At 40.5% G+C, this 27,337-nt stretch overlaps 1 protein-coding gene across 1 annotated transcript in view; it reads left to right on the plus strand.

The window, feature by feature from the left end:
* Positions 1–27,337, plus strand: part of LOC126186363 (trypsin-1-like) — a 171,465-nt gene that overhangs the window by 41,914 nt on the left and 102,214 nt on the right. The window contains exons 2-3 of the mRNA XM_049928202.1: positions 19,405–19,446; positions 26,858–26,896. Coding sequence (XP_049784159.1) covers positions 19,405–19,446; positions 26,858–26,896 — 81 coding nt within the window. The remainder of the gene's footprint in view (positions 1–19,404; positions 19,447–26,857; positions 26,897–27,337) is intronic.

Consider the following 27,337-nt stretch of genomic DNA (forward strand, 5'->3'; position numbering starts at 1 on the left):
GACAATGGGTCCCAGATACTGCACTATTGTCGATTGTGTTCCGTAAGTGTACCTTCCACAGATCAGCTGTTAGTACAAAGTGTGCAAGGAAGTCAGTGCTGAAAACAGGGTTCAGCAATGCTGGCGACAATACCAAGCAAAAAGATGGAGGGACTGATATCGTAGGTGAACACTTTGTAGCCATAGGTGTTGATTGTGGAGTTTTTAACTGCTTTGAACTATCCTTCAGTGCCTTGTTTATTATCCACTACATAACTGGAAGGAAGTGTGCTGCTTTCAGAGCTTGTATCCACGAGGAACCCCATATCTGTGTGCCTGTCTCATATAGAAAGTCTTTTCGACACAGCATAATGCACATGTGGAGGCTGCTGGTGAGGGTAGGGTATAGGCACTGAACAGCAACCATGGACATACAGGTATTGTGGAGTGGACTGACTAAAAAGGTACATTGACACTCTGCACATTATGTTATTGTGCTGGGTGGCACTTTCTGTGTGATGCGCAATCTTTTGCACTTAAATCAGATTATGATTACCATTTGTGTAACGGCATGGCGAGGTGCATTTTACAGCGTGTTGTCCAGTGCCTGTGGTGGTATAAAACCCTGTTGTAGTTCTCATGGTGGTGGTGGTGCCAATTTGAACTGGGTCTGTCGTTGACTACTGGTGTCTTGTCATTGCCGCTGCAAGCGCAGGTGTGTTTCGAGCGCCTCCACTGAGACTTGTAAACTTCCTTGGAAACTATCTGTGGACATGCCTTGATGATTGTACAATTCAAAGTCGTCACATCGGTGGGGGCTTGGTAAGCATTGGTTGAGTTCGTCTAGGTATCAGTCAGGTTTGGCTGGAAAGTCTGCTGATGCTCTCATGACAACTGCTGCAGGCAATGGGAGTGTTACATAGACGCTATTGGTGAGGTGCGCAATTCGTTTACCACTGTGTACTACCAATGCCGTTCGTACTTGTGCCAGTAATTGTTACTGCCAAATGTGTAGCAACAAATCATTGGACATTGTGTCACCAGAATTGTGAAGGGGATTTGTCACCATTTGTTTCTTGTTATATCACCTGTCTGATCCTGAGGTCGGCAGATTTTGTATGCTGAGAAATGCTGTGGCTCAGAGGTTCAGATTGCTAATCACCAAAGTAAATCGTTTGTGGTAGCTGGTCGCTTGTTGCTGATGGAATATGTTTTGCATGGTCACTAACAAGCAGAGCCTATAATTGTAAGAATGATATGGATGAACTGCAGGAGATGGCGAAAGATAGTTCATTGCTCCAAACCGCCGTAGTGGCATGTGCAATGTCACTGCTACCTTTAGAATTCCTGAGTCTGATACAACTGCACCCTCAGTTCTAGCAGGGGAATTCATGCTGCACCATGTGTGTAATTGGCCATGTCGCCGGTGTGTACAACTTTGTTGTAGAGTTCAGCATTAAATATGACCACAATACGAAAGGATTTACTGGGAGTGACAGAGTTTTTCAGTTCAATTAAATGTATACTTCCATTTTGGTGGGAATGTTCACTGGACTGAGTTGTGGAACCACCCATGTAGCCTACGTTTGTGGAGTCGTTTTAGAATTAGCGTCATGTTCATCGCACTGCCCAGGATCCATGCTCTGAGTTGGCAAGAGAGCAAGTTACAAAACCCAGATGTCATTGTGGCGTTTGCTGATCTTGTCGCCGATGGTGTGGAACAGCCTGATGTCATCGTCCATTTCCTCTGTATGTATTGAACTGTTTGTTGAGGATATCAGTCACTGAAAAGCTCGAAAATTGGTAATGGGGATCGTCAGTTATGAGAGCTGGATAAATAAGCCGCATAAGTAATGGTACGTGGTCTTTAAACGTGCAGAAATAACTTTTATTCGCACAGAATCATATGAGACCATTAATAAAGAACTGAACTTATAAGGTTACAAAAAAGATAAAATGCGTGCCAGAGTTTGTTGTTAGCTTCAAAAAGCCAATAAAATTAATTTTAAAAAATGTGTGCAAGAGAGGTCACGTGTACATGTCGATAATTCTCAACATATAAACAAAAAATATATCACTACCACAATCTCATTTAAGTCCAATTTAGCAGCTGTGTCGTATTCCTTGGCAAGATAGCTAAATTTAACAGTCTGCTATCGCCAATACTTGACCTTATGTAGCCTATTATCATTTTAATTTGCTGGAATTGTGTTCACAAGATACTTCAATCACTGGAATTGCATTAATATCCTTGTTGTGTCAATGGTCTTCATCAGTTCTTGAAAACAGCTACTGCTTTAACTAACTCCACTATACCAAGATCTGTGATTATTTAGCACCAGAATCAACCTACCTTCTTCAAGATGAGTTAAGAGGTCCCATTTACGGCGTTTTCAGACAGGAAATTAAATTCAGATGACGTGGTGTGATGCATTTGAGAGCTGTTTTCCATTTAACTTATTATTCTATTAAATACTTAAGAGCACTCTGTCTCGCTGCAGTCCTCACTAGTATCCTAAGTCGGCCGCCAAATATCGTATTTGTTTCAGCACACGCTTGCCAACCTACAATATCGTACCGAAGAACCAGCAAGAAAACCATTGTTGAACGTTAATAAGCTATTTAGGACACACCCCTAAGAACAGAGTGCACTGTTTCCACATCAGGTGTGTAGCGATAGACTCTATTTTGCTGTAGTTGTTTGTTTGTTATGCTACATGGACGAAATGGTAGTTTAGAAATGAAACTGGGACAGCAGAATGCGTTTGTAGTTGTGGACCAAGAGAAAGACTTATCATAAGCAGAAGATAGGAACACCAGGGTTACGATACCGTCCGCGGCTGAGAAGAATTCGCGCGGCAGGAATGTGGCTACAAGTCAGGTCCACTGTAAAAAAGAGAAAAAAAAGCAAGAAAAAATTCAGGGATACAAATACGATACGTGTTGTAACTGAGTCAAACTTGAAAGAAGTGATACCAAACTAAATTTATTATAATTTATGAATACTGGTACTGACGCTGTATATGGAACTCCTGTAATTTTTTTTCTTGTTTTCACAATACACGTTTTGCTTTATTCATTTAAAACATAGGTAGTGGTTTGAGTTTCTCGTCCATGCCTTGCGTTTAGTATTGATTAACGACTGTAGAGAATTTTTCACGTTGATAGTTTAGAAGTAAATAAAAATTAAAGAAACTGAGACCATAATTGGCAAAGAATGACAACTGAGTGAGGCGATATTTTTCAGACTGCCAACAACACAGTCCATTGGTAATCACTGGAGAGATGAGAGCGAGGGGCAGACTGCTTCCCTGCTCCACACTTCATCCCTCAAAGGCATTCTGTTAATCTTTAAATCACCTATCTTCGTTAGTTTTATTTCGAGTCAGTGTTTGCACCCCCTCCGTGTCAGTGTCCTTTGCAGGCCTATCTTGCCATGCCGTTAGTACAACCCTAAGTGTCTGAATCATAAAATGATCTAACGCCAAATAAACAAGTTTGAAACCTTCAAATGCCAAAATATTTAAATCTGACCAGGCTATTGAATTTGTTCGCCCCATCTTTTTGTTTTCCCCGCATTAAACAAAAGTCAGTTTTCATTTGCAGAAATCCCGGGAGCGGAAAGACTTACCTTAGGGCGAAAAAAGGACAGATATACACTCACACACACACACATATCCATCCACACACATACAGACACAAGCAGACATATTAAAAGGCCAAATATATATATATATATATATATATATATATATATATATATATATATATATATATAATAGAGGGAAACATTCCACGTGGGAAAAATATATTTAAAAAGAAAGATGATGAGACTTACCCAACAAAAGCGCTGGCAGGTCGATAGACACACAAATAAACACAAACATACACACAAAACTCAAGCTTTCGCAACAAACTGTTGCCTCATCAGGAAAGAGGGAAGGAGAGGGAAAGACGAAAGGATATGGGTTTTAAGGGAGAGGGTAAGGAGTCATTCCAATCCCGGGAGCGGAAAGACTTACCTTAGGGGGAAAAAAGGACAGGTATACACTCGCACACACACACATATCCATCCATACATACAAGACACAAGCAGACATTTGTAAAAATGTCTGCTTGTGTCTTGTATGTATGGATGGATATGTGTGTGTGTGCGAGTGTATACCTGTCCTTTTTTCCCCCTAAGGTAAGTCTTTCCGCTCCCGGGATTGGAATGACTCCTTACCCTCTCCCTTAAAACCCATATCCTTTCGTCTTTCCCTCTCCTTCCCTCTTTCCTGATGAGGCAACAGTTTGTTGCGAAAGCTTGAGTTTTGTGTGTATGTTTGTGTTTATTTGTGTGTCTATCGACCTGCCAGCGCGTATATATATATATATATATATATATATATATATAATAGAAGACTGGATCAGATTCTGAATGTGGCTCTCCAGCAGGGATACGACTTCCTCAAATCCTGCCCTGAAATGAGATCCATCCTTCATGAAATCCTCCCCACTCCACCAAGAGTGTCTTTCCGCCATCCACCTAACCTTCGTAACCTCTTAGTTCATCCCTATGAAATCCCCAAACCACCTTCCCTACCCTCTGGCTCCTACCCTTGTAACCGCCCCCAGTGTAAAACCTGTCCCACGCACCCTCCCACCACCACCTATTCCAGTCCTGTAACCCGGAAGGTGTACACGATCAAAGGCAGAGCCACGTGTGAAAGCACCCACGTGATTTACCAACTGACCTGCCTACACTGTGAAGCGTTCTATGTGGGAATGACCAGCAACAAACTGTCCATTCGCATGAATGGACACAGGCAGACAGTGTTTGTTGGTAATGAGGATCACCCTGTGGCTAAACATGCCTTGGTGCACGACCAGCACATCTTGGCGCAGTGTTACACCGTCCGGGTTATCTGGATACTTCCTACTAACACCAACCTATCCGAACTCCGGAGATGGGAACTTGCTCTTCAATATATCCTCTCTTCCCGTTATCCACCAGGCCTCAATCTCCGCTAATTTCAAATTTCCGCCACTCATACCTCACCTGTCATTCATCAACATCTTTGCCTCTGCACTTCTGCCTCGACTGACATCTCTGCCCAAACTCTTTGTCTTTAAATATGTCTGCTTGTGTCTATATGTGTGGATGGATATGTGTGTGTGTGCGAGTGTATACCCGTCCTTTTTTCCCCCTAAGGTAAGTCCACACTTCATCCCTCAAAGGCATTCTGTTAATCTTTAAATCACCTATCTTCGTTAGTTTTATTTCGAGTCAGTGTTTGCACCCCCTCCGTGTCAGTGTCCTTTGCAGGCCTATCTTGCCACGCCGTTAGTACAACCCTAAGTGTCTGAATCATAAAATGATCTAACGCCAAATAAACAAGTTTGAAACCTTCAAATGCCAAAATATTTAAATCTGACCAGTCTATCGAATTTGTTCGCCCCATCTTTTTGTTTTCCCCGCATTAAACAAAAGTCAGTTTTCATTTGCAGAAATTTAGATTGACTTCCAAGTGGGACACTGATTCCAAGTGGCTTCATATCAGTATGTATTGGGATTCTGCACTTGAAAATGGCTGCTGACAATTTCCATATTTATCTCCAAGTTAACCCATCTCAACCAAATTGTCAGCTTTGATAAAGCATGAAATATCCAATAAGGACAAAATAAGGGAGATTAGGTCGCATACAGTGTATCATTTTCTCCTCATTCCATTTGCAAATATGTAGTACCCTCCGCCATGAATTGTACAGTGGCTTGCAGATTATGTGTGTAGGTGTGGATGTAGATAGTTTGTGAAGTCCATAATAGTTACAGTTACCGTATGTATTTGAATTGGCTGCACACTGTGACAATGTCTTCTTCCTTCTTTTTCAGTGTATCTGTCTCATGACAATTTTTAACTGGAGGCTCTCCATCATGTCCTGTTGTGAGCACCTTCCATCATGTTGTCATGTGCAAATGTCATGCTGTATGTTTGTCCATTTCTAATATTGTCCAACATTTCAACTTTCTTCCTATGATTTCCTCTCATATCTCTCACTTTTACCTCTACAATTTTTTGTTTCAGAGAGCATATGTCCCAACCAAGATTTTTTCCTGTTGCTGATCACTTCCAATAATAATCTCTCTTCCCCTACAAACAATCCTGACAGAGGAACAACTGCAACTGTAATGGTATTTTCAACCTCTGGTCTTTCTTCCCCTGTTTCTTTCAATACTTCCACTTCACCTTAAGCATTCTTCTCTGTAGTCACTGTTCAAAACTTCCTAAATATCTTTCTTCTTTCATTGTAACTGTCCATGATTCACTGCCGAATAACAAGATATGTCAGACATAACATTTAGCAAGTAGTTTACTCAACTCCATTGGAATTCTTCTAGCTTTTAGTACCTGTTTCACCATTTCAAATACTCTCTTTCCCATATAAATCCTCCTCCTTTCTTCTGTACCATTTCCATACCATTTCATTGAACTTCTCAGGTACAAAAAGAATTTTACTTGTTCTATCTTTTTTCCATGTAAGACTATGTTAACTGGTGCTTCCTTCTAGCTTATTCTCATCACTTTTGTCTTTACTACATTTATCTTCATTACATACTCCTCATCCCTTCTTGCAGTACTCTTCAAGATCTGTAGCTCCTCCTCTGATTCTACCAACACTACTTGATCATCCACCTATGTTATTGCCTGTATCCTTTCTCCTCCAGTCACCAAGCTTCTTCCATCCTCTGTAGCCTTATGTATGATTTCTTCTCCAAGTATGTTGAACAGCTTCATTGACAGTGACAGCCTTGTCTTACACCCCTTCCAGTACTCACCTCTTCTGTCTCCTCATTTCCTTGTCTGTCACTTTTTGCTTTGTGTACACCACTGTATTAGCCTTCTTTCTTTCCAGAGTATATGAACAACTCAGCAGTATAGCCTACTCCATTTAACTCTGCCAAATGGGGAGAAGTCACAGTTGATAAAACGAAGTCCCAGTTGATAAAATAAATATGTATCTCCTTATTAATTACTATTATTCTTTCTCTAGTCTTCCTCAGAAAACCTACAGCATCTCTTGTTCATTTACCCGTTCTCGACCCAAACTGGTCTTCCTCAGCATTTTCTTCATTTTGTTTCCAATTCTACATAGTATGACTCTCATTACAGCCTTTGTAAAGTGACTGATAAAACTAATTGTTCTATAGTCTTGCATTCTGCAGTGCATTTTTAGGTAAAGGTACTAGAATGGTCTTAAATAGATCTTGGGCCAAAATTCCTGTGTCTTAGCTTATGTTTACTACCTCAGTCATTCTGTCTATTGAATTTGGACCTAAGACTTTCAGTGCCTCAGATGGTATTCCATCACACACTTCGATTTACTCTCATTCTGTATTCTGTACTCATTAGACTGTTTATTCCATTTAGCATACCTGTAATTCTTTTTCATTTTCACTGATGATAGTAATATCATCAGCAAATCTTTTCATTGATATCTTTTCACCCAGAATTTTTATCCCATACTTGACCCATTCTTTTATTTTAGTCATTGCTTCTTTTATGTATTATTTCAATCATTGCTTCTGTGGGGACAAGAGACTGCATCCTCATCTTCCCCTTTTTTAATTTGAGCAATTTGTGTTTCTTCTTCCAATCTTATTGTTCCTTTTTTGTTCTAGTACATATTGTATATTACCCATCTTTCCCTGTAATAATCTAAACTCCATCTGAACAGGCCTCAGAAGGCCCACTTGTACCAACCGACCACAATGTTACCCCCAGCCAATAAGTGTCACTGGATGCAGATATATACTTCCCTATAGCTTACTCTATTTTTCTTAGAATTTTCAACTTTGTGCATTATTGTACATTGTTGAACTCTTTTTGCAGGTCAACAAATCCTATGAACATGTCCAGATTTTCCTTCAGTCGTGCTTCCATTATCAAACACAACACCAGAATTGCATCTATGATGCCCTTATCTTTCTGAAAGACAAACTGCTCATCATTTAAGAGATCCTCAATTTTGTTATCAACACTTCTGTATATTATTCTGTTCAACAACTTAGATGCATGAGCTGTTAAGCTGATTGTACAATAGTTCCTGCGCTTATCTGAAGTGTTACGATATGGCTCAAGACTTCACATTAACTTGAATAATTTCACTGCTACTTACTCCTATGATTTTGGAAATGCTGAAGGAGTTTTATCTGTCTCTTCTGCCTTATTTGGTTACAAGTCATCCAAGGCTCTATAAACTGTGACTCTAACAACTTAGCAGTACCTTACCACAATGTTACTGCATAAGTTAAATTGCCATTGTTGTACAGGTAGTCCAGTCAGAAGAAAAGTTGATCCAGTTCCCCACAATAGTCTGTCATGTGCAAGTCACTTAATCCTGCATAATTAATGCAGCCTACTCACACTTCGACAGTGTGGAACATTTTAAGGAACAGGAAGATACGTAACACCTATTTAGAATTTTGCATTTTTTTTCTTACTTTCTTTCTCTCTCTCACCTTGATTTCCCTTTAGTGTTTACCCTCTGCTACTCCCTCCCCCCCCCCCCCCCCCCCCCTCTCTCTCTCTCTCTCTCTCTCTCTCTCTCTCTCTCTCTCTCTCTCTCTCTTTCTCTCTCTCTCTCTCTCTCACACACACACACACACACACACACACACACACACACACACACAAAAATCATACTTCCCCTCAATAATAATTATCCAATTAACTATTCTTTGATGCTCCAGGATATGTCCTATCTTACAGTAACTACCTCCATGGCCAAAGTCACTAACACATGCTTGTGCAATGGTGCTCGACTCGGGGGTATTCCTGGTTGTGAATGAAATTTTAAGTATCAGTATTGGGCCAGCAAGGGGCGGACAGGTGATAGCATTAAGTTCCTGATCACCAGTCTTTGCATCAGTGTCCTGGATTAAATTCCAAACCTCTCTTCATTGTCTCATTAACTGAAGATATCACTGTTGACAGTGATCCGTCCATCAGATTGGGACATTAAGCATAGCAGCCCCTTTGTCCTCTTCTAGAGGAATGGGCTATGTGATGGCACCGGCTTTCACCCTATCCCTTCTTCCATCATCATCATACAACACAAATATAACACTATGCTGTACACAAATCCGTTACACTCTCCTGCACTTTACAAATACACATATGGGACACCTCTTACATATCTGCAAGGAAAGTGGCCACTATGTGCTGAGGAAGAACACCCTTTCCACTAGTCAGGTAAACCCACCCTGTGGGATTTCCCAGCCAACAGTACCATACAACATTTTACATTAAATTCATTCCCAAAACAGCCCAAATAGTCTACCCATTAAATCAGCTCAGAGAAAAGACAATAGCTTTGAGTGGCTGGTGACCTGCTAGCAACCTATTCTACATCTTGAAAAGTTTCTGCTTGGCCTCGTTTGCACCAAGCAAGCATCTTACACTTAACGCCAATACCTCCCACCATGAAATGAGGGCAGAACTATCATGTAAGAATGTGATGGCACGAGGCAACTGATTACTATTTAAGTCAAAAATGTTATCAGTGGTTTACATGAGCTATTTTCCAATACAGAAAGAGGAATTAGCTATAGTACACAGCTCTGCAAAACTTGGGGAAGAAATAGGTAAAGTAATGTAACATATTAACTACTTGGTGGAAATGAACGAAAGTGTGGGAACATATGGCTAGAGGTCTCCCAGTCATGCAAAATAAGTCGGACATCACACAGTGTGAGATCAGGTAACTTTATCGCCAAATGGGACTGACCCCACAACACGAGGCAGTTGAAGAAATGGGGGAAAGACAGCATGTTTCAATCAGTGACCAGTTACAGGGCATTGTGGTGGTGTTCTTCATTTCAACATGTTCCAGAGACAACATCTGAATGACTTCAAATGGGTAAGAAACAGTAGGAAATTGGAAGCAGGACAAAGTACGATGAGTGTAACCCAGGAGCTTATCACTGCTCACAGCACTGTTTCACATACTGGCGATACAGACATATTCATTAATCAATCAGAAACACTGCTTAACATTCTTCTTACTGAAAGAGCCACTGTAGCTGTCTGTGGGATTTCAACATAAATCTTATGAATGAAAGTAGGCTAAAAAATTAATTCCTAAATCTATTATGTAGTTTCAATCTGTTTCCACACATATACGAACCCAAAAGAACAACATATAATACAAACAGTCTTATAGATAATATATTTTCAAATGTAGAATCCACAGAAATAGAAGTAACAAATACTGGTTTGGGATTATCATACCATAATGCTCTTATCCTCAAAATTCATTCAGTGCCACTGCAAGAAAAAAAAGTGTACTTCACGTATAAAAGAACATTTTCCACTGAAAACTGTATAGAATTTACAAATATTTGAACTAGCGAGTTCTGGGCAGAAGTGCTGTCCCTAACAAACACGAATGAAGCATATAACACTTTTTCTTCAATTTTCATGAGATATTTCAAAATGTGCTTTCCAAAGAAGCTGTCATCACAATACAAACTTAAGTTTTTGGATCACAGCTGGCATCAAAACTTCTTGTGGGACGCTAAAGAGACTAAATTGAAAATTGAAGACATCTACAGATGCACAGTTCATAGAATATGTTAAGAATTACAAGAGGGTATATCGAAAAGTAATTGCCAAGGCAAAATTTATGAGTAATGACAACTTAATAAGACAGTCTCATGACAATTCAAAGCCATATGGGGTATTGTGAAGACTTAAACGAGAGAGATGCGAAGACCAGGATATCATTCTCAAAACACAGAAAATGTTTGTATTAAAAAACAAGATTTGCCAAATTACATCAACAGTTATTTCATAAATTCAACAACTTGATTTAGTTTAAAATTTACAAACCAAGAAAAACCTGATTTTCCAAAAGCTGGTTGTACCATGAGGATAGATGCAACAGATGAACATGAAGTGTTCAAAGTAATAAAGAGCTTGAAACCTAAAATGTCAGCAGGAGTAGATGAGGTGCCTGGTTATATCATTACAATGACAGCTGCACAAACCGCAAGGCCCTTGGCGTACATAGCCAACCTTTAATTTAGTGAAGGAGTGTTTCTGAAAAGGATGAAAATGTCGAAAGTGAAGCCATTATTCAAAAATGGCAACAAGCATAACATAGAAAACTATCGGCCAATATTCCTCGTTCCAGCATCTTCCAAAATAATAGAAAAATCAATGAAGTACAGAATCAACAAATATATAAATGACTATAAGTTACTAAATAGAAATCAGCATGACTTCCAGGCAGGTAAAAATACAAAAGCAGCACTAATGTGCTAAACTAAACAAATAATCAAAAATCTAGAAAAAGACAACAGTGTAGTAGGAATAAATTTAGATCTCTCCAAAGCATTTCACACTGTCAATCATGGCATTCTTTTAGAAAAACTGGAAGCATTAGGTATTCATGGGACAGGGAAAAAGTGGTTTGAATCATACCTACAAAACAGAACACAGATTGTAGGACTGCTGCCAGAGTAGCACAACCACAAAATAAATTTAGTATCAGATGCATAAAAAGTTGAAATAGGAGTGCCGGGAGCCAGTATTCTAGGTCCCTTATTGTTACTTGTCTACATAAATGACTTCCACACCTCAGATGGAGCAGCAAAGGCCATACTATTCGCAGATGACACTAGTGTGATAATAGGTGCACCAAAGCAAATGCTGCAAACAGCTACTGATCAAGTAATAAAGAATGTCCACACTTGGTCCAATGCAAACCAATTGACATTAAATGCAAATAAAACAAATTATATGCAGTTTGTGAAAATATGTCAAAATGTAAATCTTGATCTGTTGTTGGGTGACAAGGCCATAGACAGAGTGGCATCAACAAAATTGCTGGGGATTCATGTAGATAAAAATCTTAATTTTAATGACCATGTAATGAAACTTGTGCAGAAACATACCTGAGTCTGTTTTACTCTTAGAATTATTGCAAATGTCTGTACTGCACAGGGTGCCAGGATGGCATATTTTGGCTATTTTCAGTTTCTTGCAACATACAGAATAATAGTTTGGAGTTCCACCACTTGCCATCTAAAACAAATCGTTCTGTTACAGAAGAGCACTATCCGAATAATAACACACAGACATCCACAGACACAATGCAAACCCTTATTCAACAAGCTCAAAGTTCTAACAATACCTTCCGGAAACATTCCACGTGGGAAAAAATATATCTAAAACCAAAGATGATTTGACTTACCAAACGAAAGCGCTGGCACGTTGATAGACACACAAACAAACACAAACATACACACAAAATTCTAGCTTTCGCAACCAACGATTGCCTCGTCAGGAAAGAGGGAAGGAGAGGGAAAGACGAAAGGAATAAACAAAGATGATGAGACTTACCAAACAAAAGCACTGGCAGGTCGATAGACACACAAACACAAACATACACACAAAATTCAAGCTTTCGCAACAAACCGTTGCTTCATCAGGAAAGAGGGAAGGAGAGGGAAAGACGAAAGGATGTGGGTTTTAAGGGAGAGGGTAAGGAGTCATTCCAATCCCGGGAGTGGAAAGACTTACCTTAGGGGGAAAAAAGGACAGGTATACACTCGCACACACACACACATATCCATCCGCATATACACACCAAACAAAAGCACTATCGAAGCTTTTGTTTGGTGTCTGTGTATATGCGGATGGATATGTGTGTGTGTGCGAGTGTATACCTGTCCTTTTTTCCCCCTAAGGTAAGTCTTTCCACTCCCGGGATTGGAATGACTCCTTACCCTCTCCCTTAAAACCCAAATCCTTTTGTCTTTCCCTCTCCTTCCCTCTCTCCTGACGAGGCAACCGTTGGTTGCGAAAGCTAGAATTTTGTGTGTATGTTTGTGTTTGTTTGTGTGTCTATCGACCTGCCAGCGCTTTTGTTTGGTAAGTCTCATAATCTTTCTTTTTAGATAAATTTTTCCTACTTGGAATGTTTCCCTCTAATATATATATATATATATATATATATATATATATATATATATATATATATATATATATATATCATCTTTGTTTTTAGGTATATATATATATATATATATATATATATATATATATATATATATATACCTAAAAACAAAGATGATGTGACTTACCAAATGAAAGTGCTGGCAGGTCGACAGACACACAAACGAACACAAACATACACACAAAATTCAAGCTTTCGCAACAAACTTTTGCCTCATCAGGAAAGAGGGAAGGAGAGGGAAAGACGAAAGGATGTGGGTTTTAAGGCAGAGGGTAAGGAGTCATTCCAGTCCCGGAAGCGGAAAGACTTACCTTAGGGGGAAAAAAGGACGGGTATACACTCGCACACACACACATATCCATCCACACATATACAGACACAAGCAGACATATTTAAAGACAAAGAGTTTGGGCAGAGATGTCAGTCGAGGCAGAAGTGCAGAGGCAAAGATGTTGATGAATGACAGGTGAGGTATGAGTGGCGGAAATTTGAAATTAGCGGAGATTGAGGCCTGGTGGATAACGGGAAGAGAGGATATATTGAAGAGCAAGTTCCCATCTCCGGAGTTCGGATAGGTTGGTGTTAGTAGGAAGTATCCAGATAACCCGGACGGTGTAACACTGCGCCGAGATGTGCTGGTCGTGCACCAAGGCATGTTTAGCCACAGGGTGATCCTCATTACCAACAAACACTGTCTGCCTGTGTCCATTCATGCGAATGGACAGTTTGTTGCTGGTCATTCCCACATAGAACGCTTCACAGTGTAGGCAGGTCAGTTGGTAAATCACGTGGGTGCTTTCACACGTGGCTCTGCCTTTGATCGTGTACACCTTCCGGGTTACAGGACTGGAATAGGTGGTGGTGGGAGGGTGCGTGGGACAGGTTTTACACTGGGGGCGGTTACAAGGGTAGGAGCCAGAGGGTAGGGAAGGTGGTTTGGGGATTTCATAGGGATGAACTAAGAGGTTACGAAGGTTAGGTGGATGGCGGAAAGACACTCTTGGTGGAGTGGGGAGGATTTCATGAAGGATGGATCTCATTTCAGGGCAGGATTTGAGGAAGTCGTATCCCTGCTGGAGAGCCACATTCAGAATCTGATCCAGTCTTCTATTATAACTATATATATATATATATATATATATATATATATATATATATATATATATATATATATATATATATTTAAAAAGAAAGATGATGAGACTTACCAAACAAAAGCGCTGGCAGGTCGATAGACACACAAACAAACACAAACATACACACAAAATCTAGCTTTCGCAACCAACGGTTGCCTCGTCAGGAAAGAGGGAAGGAGAAGGAAAGACAAAAGGATATGGGTTTTAAAACCCATATCCTTTTGTCTTTTGTCTTTCCTTCTCCTTCCCTCTTTCCTGACGAGGCAACCGTTGGTTGCGAAAGCTAGATTTTGTGTGTATGTTTGTGTTTGTTTGTGTGTCTATCGACCTGCCAGCGCTTTTGTTTGGTAAGTCTCATCATCTTTCTTTTTAAATATATTTTTCCCACGTGGAATGTTTCCCTCTATTATATATATATATATATATATATATTGGCCTTTTAATATGTCTGCTTGTGTCTGTATGTGTGTGGATGGATATGTGTGTGTGTGTGAGTGTATATCTGTCCTTTTTTCCCCCTAAGGTAAGTCTTTCCGCTCCCGGGATTGGAATGACTCCTTACTCTCTCCCTTAAAACCCATATCCTTTCGTCTTTCCCTCTCCTTCCCTCTTTCCTGACGAAGCAACCGTTGGTTGCGAAAGCTTGAAATTCTGTGTGTGTTTTTTTTATTGTGTCTGTCTACCAGCGCTTTCCCGTTTGGTAAGTCATGGAATATATAATAGAGGGAAACATTCCACGTGGGAAAAATATATGTAAAAAGAAAGATGATGAGACTTACCAAACAAACGCGCTGGCAGGTCGATAGATACACAAACAAACACAAACATACACACAAAATTCTAGCTTTCGCAACCAACGGTTGCCTCATCAGGAAAGAGGGAAGGAGAGGGAAAGACAAAAGGATATGGGTTTTAAGGGAGAGGGTAAGGAGTCACTCCAATCCCGGGAGCGGAAAGACTTACCTTAGGAGGAAAAAAGGACAGGTATACACTCGCACACACACACATATCCATCCGCATATACACAGACACAAGCAGACATTTGTAAAGGCCATGTCTGCTTGTGTCTGTGTATATGCAGATGGATATGTGTGTGTATGCGAGTGTATACCTGTCCTTTTTTCCTCCTAAGGTAAGTCTTTCCGCTCCCGGGATTGGAGTGACTCCTTACCCTCTCCCTTAAAACCCATATCCTTTTGTCTTTCCCTCTCCTTCCCTCTTTCCTGACGAGGCAACCGTTGGTTGCGAAAGCTAGAATTTTGTGTGTATGTTTGTGTTTGTTTGCGTATCTATCGACCTGCCAGCGCTTTTGTTTGGTAAGTCTCATCATCTTTCTTTTTACACACACACACACACACACACACACACACACACACACACACACACATATATATATATATATATATATATATATATATATATATATATATATATATATATATATATATATATATATATAAAAATAGAGGGAAACATTCCATGTGGGAAAAATATATCTTGAAAGAAAGATGATGAGACTTACCAATCAAAAGCGCTGTCAGGATAGGCCTGGCGGATAGCGAGAGCTTCATCCTGACCCACAACTTCTTCACTTTTGAAGGCCAGACATACCAACAATTAAAGGGAACAGCCATGGGTACCAGGATGGCCCCCTCGTACGCCAACCTATTCATGGGTCGCTTAGAGGAAGCCTTCTTGGTTACCCAGGCCTGCCAACCCCAAGTTTGGTACAGATTTATTAATGACATTTTCATGATCTGGACTCACAGTGAAGAAGAACTCCAGAATTTTCTCTCCAACCTCAATTCCTTTGGTTCCATCAGATTCACCTGGTCCTACTCTAAATCCCATGCCACTTTCCTTGACGTTGACCTCCACCTGTCCAATGGCCAGCTTCACACGTCCGTCCACATCAAACCCACCAACAAGCAACAGTACCTCCATTATGACAGCTGCCACCCATTCCACATCAAACGGTCCCTTCCCTACAGCCTAGGTCTTCGTGGCGAACGAATCTGCTCCAGTCCGGAATCCTTGAACCATTACACCAACAACCTGAAAACAGCTTTTGCATCCTGTAACTACCCTCCCGACCTGGTACAGAAGCAAATAACCAGAGCCACTTCCTCATCTCCTCAAACCCGGAACCTTCCACAGAAGAACCCCAAAAGTGCCCCACTTGTGACAGGATACTTTCCGGGACTGGATCAGATTCTGAATGTGTCTCTCCAGCAGGGATATGACTTCCTCAAATCCTGCCCTGAAATGAGATCCATCCTTCATGAAATCCTCCCCGCTCCACCAAGAGTGTCTTTCCGCCGTCCACCTAACCTTCGTAACCTCTTAGTTCATCCCTATGAAATCCCCAAACCACCTTCCGTACCCTCTGGCTCCTACCCCTGTAACCGCCCCCAGTGTAAAACCTGTCCCACGCACCCTCCCACCACCACCTATTCCAGTCCTGTAACCCGGAAGGTGTACACGATCAAAGGCAGAGCCACGTGTGAAAGCACCCAAGTGATTTACCAACTGACCTGCCTACACTGTGAAGCGTTCTATGTGGGAATGACCAGCAACAAATTGCCCATTTGCATGAATGGACACAGGCAGACGGTGTTTGTTGGTAATGAGGATCACCCTGTGGCTAAACATGCCTTGGTGCACGGCCAGCACATCTTGGCACAGTGTTACACCGTCCGGGTTATCTGGATACTTCCCACTAACACCAACCTGTCAGAACTCCGGAGATGGGAACTTTCCCTTCAGCATATCCTCTCTTCTCGCTATCCGACAGGCCTCAATCTCCGCTAATTTCTGATTTCAATTTGCCGCCGCTCAGATCTCACGTGTCTTTCAACATCATCTTTGCCTCTGTACTTCCGCCCCGACTGACATCTCTGCCCAAACTCTTTGCCTTTACAAATGTCTGCTTGTGTCTGTGTATATGCGGATGGATATGTGTGTGTGTGCGAGTGTATACCTGTCCTTTTTTTCCCCCGTAAGGTAATTCTAACCGCTCCCGGGATTGGAATGACTCCTTACCCTCTCCCTTAAAACCCAAATCCTTTTGTCTTTCCCTCTCCTTCCCTCTTTCCTGACGAGGCAACCATTGGTTGCGAAAGCTAGAATTTTGTGTTTGTTTGTGTGTCTATCGACCTGACAGCGCTTTTGATTGGTAAGTCTCATCATCTTTCTTTCAAGATATATTTTTCCCACGTGGAATGTTTCCCTCTATTTTTATATATATATACAGTTCTGCTAGGTTCGCAGGAGAGCTTCTGTAAAGTTTGGAAGGTAGGAGACAAGATACTGGCAGAAGTAAAGCTGTGATGACCGGGCGTGAGTCGTGCTTCGGTAGCTCAGATGGTAGAGCACTTGCCCGCGAAAGGCAAAGGTCCCGAGTTTGAGTCTTGGTCGGGCACACAGTTTTAATCTGCCAGGAAGTTTCATATCAGCGCACACTCCACTGCAGAGTGAAAATCTCATTCTAGAAGCTGCTATTGGTCTATGATAATTTCAGTGTGGATTTTCTAAATGATTTTGAGAAGAGAAATTTGATTTCAGTAACTGATAAGAATGAAAAAGCGAAGATTCCCATACATGATAGTTTCTTTATAGAGAAGTTTAAGGTAAACAATTTAATGTTTCCTCACAGGTAAATGGATTTTTGGCTAACAGTGCAGAGCTTGTTATGATAAACAAGCCACTGCCATAACTATGGCAATGATCCCATGTCAAGATGTGCTTTTGTAATTTCACCTACCTCTGATAGAGCGGGACATTCCTGTGACAAGTCTGGAGTTGGATGTGCTGGGTGGATGCATAAGATAAGCTTTGTACTTGGACTTTCCACAGGTGTATGACACATTTGAATAAGAGTAGGGAGTAGGTGTGGCATAAGAATGAACCAGAACATTTTGTAGGTTGGGTATGCAGTGGAATACCTTTTTTGAAAGGGGGGGGGGGGGGGTGGATTTAGGCGATGTTTCTTATGTGCAGGCAGGATGTTAATAGTTGAAGCCCAGGTGGAGGATATGGTTTAAGTTGCTCCACTCCAGAGTGATACTGGGTAATGAATTGGGCTTTCCTTTGCAGGTTATTCATGGGGATGGTCGGAGAATTGAGAATATGGGTGAATATATGGTCCATATATATTTGACATACACATAGCAGATTTTTTTTTTCAAGTGATGTGAATTGTATAATAAATCAAAACAAACATAAAGCAACAAAGTAAATCATAAATTATGTGTGAGAGACTTGTTGACTGGTTTTATGGAAGTGGTGTCTCATTCAATATTTCTGTTTTATTTTTAAGAGAGAGTGAATAATAAAGAGAGAATCTTAAGAGTTATTTGATATACACATTCATGAAGACTTTAACTGGAATAAACCTATTTTGTAGCTTTTAAGCAACTCAGTCCAGTCACTTCTGTTACTACAATATTGGAGAGAAATGAATAATTAATTAAGATACTGCACTTATTTTCATTTGAGAATGTCCTACAGAATAATATTATTTTGTATATCATCATTCAAAAACAAAGTTTCCATTTCACAGAAATATGCAGTTAGACTAACATGTAGTGGTTTCCATAAAGTTCTTGTAGTCAGTTACTTAAAAAGTTTGGTATTTTAACACCAACCACACACAACATGTATTATCTTGTGAAATTGGCTGTAAATAGCCCACCAGATTTCTTAATTACAATATTAGATGAAAAATTTCCTTTATTAATCATCAATAAAACTCATTATTACTTAGAAAGGGAGAATAACATTACAAACAATATATTCGACAATTTACTTTACGATACAAAACTCTCACAAAAAAGGCAAATTTGAAGGTAAGCTAAAACGTCACTTCTAGACAAATCCATCAATTCCTTTGAAGAATTTTTATTTAGAAACTTGTAGCCCACTTAATGCAAATGATTATACAGTTATTTCTTTTATTAAATTACAAACTTTTCTCTACTATATTAACACATTTTAGTAGACAGTACGTTTGCTGTATGACTTATGGTATAGCCTATTGTGCGAGTGCCTCATAGAACATGTAACTGATAAACTAAATAAATTACTGAAGATAGCAAAGGTTAGATACATGTAGTCAGTGATTCTTGCATTATGACCTGAATCCCTCATTGGGAACATCAAAAACTCCCTGTGTCATTAATCAAACACAAACTATGAGTCTACAGTGAATTCTGCATAATATTAATAATAAATTTCTGTAGCTTAAGATATTTCTACATCCCAAATAATAGCTCCTTTTTTCCAGCTGAACCATCTATTGCTGGTGGCAACAGAAACACTGAGTCGGGTAAGTGACAATTAGACACTTGTGAAATAAATGTCTGTAGAAACTTTTAATTAATTATACAATGGAAAATCCAGGATTGAATGTAACAATATTGTGAAAAGGACAGTTGCCACTCACCATATAACGGAGATGCTGAGTCACTGTTAAGTACAACAAAAAGACTTGGAAAGTGAGCTTTCGGTCAACAAGTCCTTTGCCAAAAACACACACACACACACACACACACACACACACACACTCACACTCACACATATGCATGCAAATACAACTCACACACACACGACAACAGTCTCAGGCAGCTGGAGCCAGACTGTGAGTAGCAGCACATGATGAGCGAGGCAGTCAGATGGGGGAAAGTAGGAGGCTGGGGTGGAGATGGGGGGGATAGCAGGATATGGGTGGGAGACAGTAAAGTGCTGCTGTGGGAGTGTACAGGGATGAGATGGAGAGTAGGGCAGCTAGGTGCAGTCAGGAAGTTAGACAGTGGGCAGGGCACAGGGGAGGATGTTCCAGAAAAGCAAAGAAGTGAAAAGACTGGGTGTGCTGGTGGGGCAGAGGGCTATGTAGTGCTGGAATGGGAACAGGGAAGGAGCTAGATGGGAAAGGACAATGATTAACAAAGGTTGAGGCCAGAAAGGTTACGGGAACGTAGGATATATTGCAGGGAGAGTTCCTACCTGCACATTGTAGAAAAGCTGGTGTTGGTGGGGAGAATGGCACAGGCTGTGAAGCAGCCGATGAAATGAATAACATGTTGTTGGCGGCATGCTCACAACAGAGTGGTCCAGTTGTCAATGGCCATACATGTGGACAGACAGCTTGTTAGTTGTCATGCCCACATAGAATGCAGCACACTGGTTGCAGCTTAGCTTGTAGATCAATGATTGGTTTCACAGGTAGCCCTGCCTCTGATGGGATAGAACTGGATTAGGTGGTGGTGGGAGGATGTATAGGACAGGTCTTGCATTCAGGTCTATTACAGGAATATGAGCCATGAGACAAGGGGTTGGGAGCAGGGATTGTATAAGTATGGACAAGGATATTGTGTAGGTTTGGTAGGCAGTGGAGTACCACTGTGAGAGGAGTGGTAAGGATAGTGAGTAGGGCATTTCTCATTTCAGGGCACAATGAGAGGTAGTCAAAGCCCTGGCGGAGAATGTAATTCAGTTGCTCCAGTCCTGGGTGGTAATGAGTCACAAGGGGAATGCTCCTCTGTGGCCGTGCAGTGGGACTTTGGGAGTTGGTGGCTGACTGGAAAAATAAGGCATGGGAGATCTGTTTTTGTACAAGGTTGGGAGGTTAATGTCGGTCTGTAAAGGCCTCAGTCAAACCCTCAATATATTTTGAGATGGGCCATTCGCCACTACAGATGCAGTCTTAGTATGGAATGGGTGGCAGCTGTCGAAGTGGAAGTACTGCTGGTGGTTAGCATGTCTGACATGGACAGAAGTACTGATGTAGCCATCTTTGAGGTGGAGGTCAACATCAAGGAAGGTGGCTCATTGGGTTAAGTAGGACAAGGTGAAGCAAATGGGGGTGGTGTTGAGGTTCTGGAGGAATGTGGATAGGGTGTCCTCACCTATGATCCAGATGATGAAGATGCCATCAATGAACCCAACAAGCCACCTTCCTCGATGTTGACCTCCACCTCAAATTCCCCTAACCCTCCTGGCCTCAACCTCCATTAGTCATTGTCCTTACCCATCTAGCCCTCTCGGTGTTCCCCATTTCAGCACTACACAGATCTCTGTTCCACTAACACATCCAGTCTTTTCACTTCTTTCCTTTTCCACTCCCCCCCACCGCCCCGGCCCCCCTCTATCCCCATTCTCTCTGTCTAACCTTCTGACTGCACCTAGCTGCCCTAGTCTCCATTTCATCCCTGCACACTCCCACAGCAGCACTTTACTGTCCCCCAGCCCTACCCTGCTATCCTTCCTCCCCTCCGTCCCATCCTCCTCCTTACGCCCACCCAATTGCCTGTCCCATTATGCTCTGCTATTCACAGTCTGGCTCGAGCTGCCAGAGACTGTGGTCATGTGTGTGAGAGTTTTGTGTGTGTGTGTCTGTGTGCTGTGTGTGTGTGTGTGTGTGTGTGTGTGTGTGTGTGTGTGTGTGTGTGTGTGTGTGTGTTTTTGACAAAGGTCTTCTTGGCTGAAAGCTCACTTTCAGACAGTCTTTTTGTTGTGCCTATCTGCAGCTCATCATCTCTGCTATATATCATTTTCACAATATTTTAACTAATTATAGTCTTGTATAGAATTATAGTATAGAAAATAATTTTCCCTGGAGTAATAAAGACCTGCTCATATAGCTTAAGGCACAATACAGTAGCCCATGAGACCAGGAAATGAGCCAGAAATGGATTAAATCTGTGTGGCAAAGTAACCACTATTGGTTTGGAACATTGGCCAACCAGAATTTGCTTTTAATGTAGTTTTCCTCCCTTGTTTAGGAAAATGTTGAGCTGGTCCCCAGTCTCTGCCTCAAAAACACAAATACACAAATATTTAACACTCAGAACTAAGTTTACGTGATTAACAGACAGGCAGTGCACACAACTTCCCTCCCTTAGGTTAACTGATGATTGAAGCAAAGGAAGGGCAACCTGTCCACAAATTTAAATAAAAGAGTTTTGGCAAATCATGATAACAGTGGCACATGTATCACAAGATACATGCTAGGAAAGAAAAGAAAGGAAGATCAGTATTTAACATGAAGAAAATTGTCAGTTTCGTTTCAGTGGTGCCATCCAAGCATTTGCTTAAGCAGTTTAGAGGAATCATAGAAAAACCTAAAGCTAGATGGTGGATATGGAATTGAACTGACACTTAGAATGTGAGTCCATTGTGCTAACCACTGTGCCACCTTGCTCAGCTACATGCTAGGGAAGAGCTTCCTAGTTTGTGAAACATTAAAAAAAAAATAAAGAAAGAAAGGAAGAAAAAATAAAAAAAATTAGGATTTAATTGATTCATTGAAGGCCAGAAATCTTGTATTGTGTTTCCACAAAGATATTGGGCTGATGATACAAAATGACTAATATACACTGATCAGCCAGAACATTATGACCACCTACCTAACAGCCAGAATGTCCGCCTTTGTCTCAGATAACAGTGGTGACACATTGTGGCATGGAAGGAGTGATGCTTGGTGTGGGTCACTGGGGGGAGTTGGTACCACATCTGTGCACATGTCACCAAATTCTTGTAAATTTGGGAGGGGGGGGGGGGGAGGGGAGTGGCGATGAGCTCTGGTGCCAGGGAAGAGCTTCCTAGTTTGTGAAACATTTAAAAAAAGAAATAAAGAAAGAAAGGAAGAAAAAATAAAAAATTAGGATGTGTTCAATCAGGGGCAGATCTGGCGAGTTGGGGGCCCAGAACATCAATTGGAACTTGCCACTGTGTTCCTCGAACCACTCCATCACTCTCCTGGCCTTGTGATATGGTGCATTATCTTGTTGAAAAATGCCATTGCCATTGGGAAACAGTGATCATTATGAAGGGGTGTACTTGGTCTGCAACCAGTGTACGATATTCCTTCACCATCATGGGCCTTGCATGAGCTTCACTGCACCCATGGAAGTCCACGTGAATGTTACCCAGAGCATAATGGGGCTGCCGCCAGCTTATCTCCATCCCACAGTACAGGTGTCAAGGAGCTGTTTTCCTCTGGAAGATGACGGATTCATGCAATCCCATTGGCATGATGAAGAAGGTATCATTATTCATCAGACCATGCAATGCACTGCCACTGTGCCAATGTCCAGCGCCAACGGTCATGTGCCCATTTCAGTTGTAGCTGCTGAAGTTAAGGTATTAACATTGGCACACACATGGGTCATCGGCTGTAGAGGCCCATCATTAGGAGTGTTCAATGCACTGTGTTCAGACACACTTGCACTCTGCCCAACATGTTAGTGCCATCACGGTTCACCACCTGTCTTGTTTTTCCAGTCTGCCCAGCCTACAACATGTAACATGTGCAGTGATGGGTGGCAGCCCAAACCCATGACATCTGGATGTAGCTTCACCTTGGATTTCCCCCATGTTGAAGACACTTACCACATCACTCCTTGAACACCCAGCAAGCTGTACAGTTTCCAATGTCCCCATGCCGAGCCTCTGGGCCATCACAATCTACCTTTGGTCAGATTCGCATAGATCATGCACTTTCCCTATTCTACACAAGGACAGCAAGCTCACTGATACTACATGTGTGTCTAACTAACAGTCATTCCTTGCTAGTGACAGTGCTGTCACTTGGATGTTTTTCTATCCATGGTAGGTCAGTGGTCATAATGCTCTGGCTGATAAGTGTATATGGGCTTTCTCTCCATGAAAATAGAGCAGCAGTGACAACAGAAAAGTTTGGTATTTGCAACACACAGGACCTTATACCTTAAACAGCTAATAAACAAAGATTAGTCCCAAAATTGACAGTGATCTTGACATATAAAAATTTCAGAGCACACTGTATCTATGTTGATAAATAAAATTTTAAATAATACAAAATAATATGTACATGGATTGTGATACATATAAATAATTTAAACATGTGATATAAACTTAGATATTACCCAAAAAGCAGTTAAATCTTTGGCATTGTAATTGATACATCTGTGTATTCACTTACTGAGAAGAATCAGTGCCACAGTAAATATGACTATAGAGTTTGTTTAAGGACTTTGTGCCCTTAATAACTTTTATTTCCCCAGGAGTTTATTAAAAAATTTCAAACCTATGTGGAATGACTCTTCTAACACATTTTTGTATGGATTGTATGAAAGTTTCTGTTGTTGCTATGGCCATGGACATCACAATTTCTCTCCAGACTTGTCATTATCAGTTGCATTTGATTTGAAAAACAAAATGGTTTTTTGTATATAAATGCATGGCAGTGGAAGTATGTTAAGTACTCTGAAAGTAGATTTACATGAAACCCTTATTATTCTAATAAGCTTCTTTTGGTTGTGCCATTGATGATGAGGTCATTAGAGATGAGTGGTCATTAGAGGCGAGTTCTTGAACTTTTCTTGATGAATAAATTCAGCAAATGCTTTATTTATTTTTCTTCATTGCCTCAGAAAGTAATTTAGTAGGACAACAGAAAGTGAAAGTATCCTAAATAAGCTAGCACCCTTGTCTTCAATTAACATAAGGTGAGGCACTTAACGAAAATCATACGAAGGTAAGTTTCTTCTTTGGTTGATAACCTGCCACACATTTCTTCATTATTTCATTTATGTTGATTCCATTTTAAGATGTTGTCAGGCTTGGCTTCATTTGAAGGCTGTTTTTATTTATGTGGTGCAGTATGAAAAAGTGACATGCTTTCCAGCTGTGCGCATCATTCTAACTACTGGTACCTTCTCCTGTATTTCAAATACATCCCTCCCATGCCAAGAGTGTCCCTATAGCAGCACATTGTAAAGCATATAAGGCTGAAAGAAAATGAAGCAAGACAGTCACAGACATTGATTTGTGACTAAATCTCACAGTTTCCTCATGAAACATAACACTCATGCCATTTCTCTGCAGTCATGGTAAATATTTTTATCTAGTTTAGTTTTGGATTAATATGAATTCTCAAGAATTTTACTGATTTCTGTTCTGTGTCTGTGTTTAATCTGAACAGAAATTGTGTTTTTTCTGGCCTGCAGAGCATTTATTGTGCAAACAAATTCAGTGTTGCTTCCAGGATGTTCAGCATGGCAAGCTGAAACTCCATGGGTCATGACATGCCTTAATTAGTTTGGACGCATCTGCCTAGTAGATAAGTGACAATTGTCCTACATAAGTACATGAATAATTTACTGTGCCACTGGAGTAGAAACATCGAAGCACTGAGCTCTGTGACTCGCCTGTCTTTGTTGCCTACACAGGAACACATCTACTATTAACCAAAAATAAGCTGCCTGCTGCTATTAAAATAAGACACAATTACAGCTAAATGGGAGTTACTTATTTCATAAATCCAAGTTTTTCAAGAAGTACCGAGTGATCAAAAAGTCAGTATATATTTGAAAACTTAATAAACCACAGAATAATGTAGAGAGAGAGAGGTAAAAATTGACACACACATGCTTGGAATGACATGGGGTTTTATTAGAACCAAAAAAAAGTTCACAAAATGTCCGACAGATGCATGTCGTTTGGTGATGATCGTGTGCTCAGCCGCCACTTTCGTCATCCTTGGCCTCCCAGGCCCCCAGACCTCAGTCCGTGCGATTATTGGCTTTGGGGTTACCTGAAGTCGCAAGTGTATCGTGATCGACTGACATCTCTAGGGATGCTGAAAGACAACATCCGATGCCAATGCCTCACCATAACTCCGGACATGCTTTACAGTGCTGTTCACAACATTATTCCTTGACCACAGCTATTGTTGAGGAATGATGGTGGACATATTGAGCATTTCCTGTAAAGAACATCATCTTTGCTTTGTCTTACTTTGTTATGCTAATTATTGCTATTCTGATCAGATGAAGCACCATCTGTCAGATATTTTTTGAACTTTTGTATTTTTTTGGTTGTAATAAAACCCCATGTCATTACAAGCATGTGTGTCAATTTGTACCTCTCTATCTACATTATTCCGTGATTTATTTAGTTTTCAAATTTATACTGACTTTTTGATCACCCGATATATCTAGGGAATGTAATAAAAAAGTTTACTAAGATCACATAACATGAAGGAAACTGTATTCTTATTTCCAGATGCAATTAGCATTTGATAATCAATTTCAAGGACAATGGTAGGGGTAGCATTCTTTCCTTGTCACAATTCAGATTGACTACTGGAGAGAAGATCATGGTTTTTAGGATAGTTTCATAGTTGACTGTATTTCATGAATTCAAATACCTTTTGAGGAAATTGGGACAATGAAATTGATTAATAGATCTGTGAAACTTAACTATGCACTTAAGAAACGTCTGCTATTATCTCAGAAATTTTCAGTGTCTCTGAGAAAACTAAATTCTTAATACTTATATAGTAGAGAGTGGTTTACGGATAAGAAGTATTGCTTTTTTAATTATATTTTTGGATGGCCAATAATAATACATGTGTTTATGGTGCTGGACTGGGATTCAAAACATCCAGCCTTTCATGATAAACACACTTATTGAAGCTGATTGGCTACACAATTTTAAGTTACTGGGTGGTTTCAAACCTTACAAACAGCTTTTACAATACCGGTAGGTATTAAAATAAAACCATTTTAAATTTTCTTGTTATTACAATCCTAATAATTTTAACATGTTCAAAAATAAAAATAAGTGATGAAACCTTACATCATGCTTCGTGATGCCTTCTTTGTAGACATCAGTTTCTGAAGAAGTTTACATAGTATATTGTATGCCTTCTTTTGTGTTATGCAACATGGATGATTAATATTATTTTGTTTCAGCTGAACCATTAATTGTAGGCGGCAGTAGAGCTCAAATAGGTAAGTGATGCTAAAATTTTAATGAAATAAATATTTTTACAATATTGTAAGAAATGAAACAGATGCAGAAATATTTTAATTACATTGAGGTTTGTAATATAGAAGGAAAGTTCTGGTAGAATGTAAATAGTTTAGATGTAAGGGAGACCACTCATTGAAAAGTGGAAGTATTGAATCATCAACAGGCACATGCAAAAAGACAAGAAACTTGCTAGCTTTAGGAGTATGTTCTCATACTCAAAACACACACAGACACACACACACACACACACACACACACACACACACACACATGCCCCTACATAGTGCCCGCTTGACACACAGTGCCAGAATACCAGGAATGCAGTTTGGCAGGTGGACTTGGATGGGGTGGGAGTTGTGTCAGGTGGGGTGGGTAGAAAGAGAGACAGGCAGGAGGCAACAAGAAGGATTGGAGGTGGG

Source organism: Schistocerca cancellata, chromosome 1 (assembly GCF_023864275.1).
Source record: "Schistocerca cancellata isolate TAMUIC-IGC-003103 chromosome 1, iqSchCanc2.1, whole genome shotgun sequence".
In the NCBI taxonomy this organism is placed as follows: Eukaryota; Metazoa; Arthropoda; class Insecta; order Orthoptera; family Acrididae; genus Schistocerca; species Schistocerca cancellata.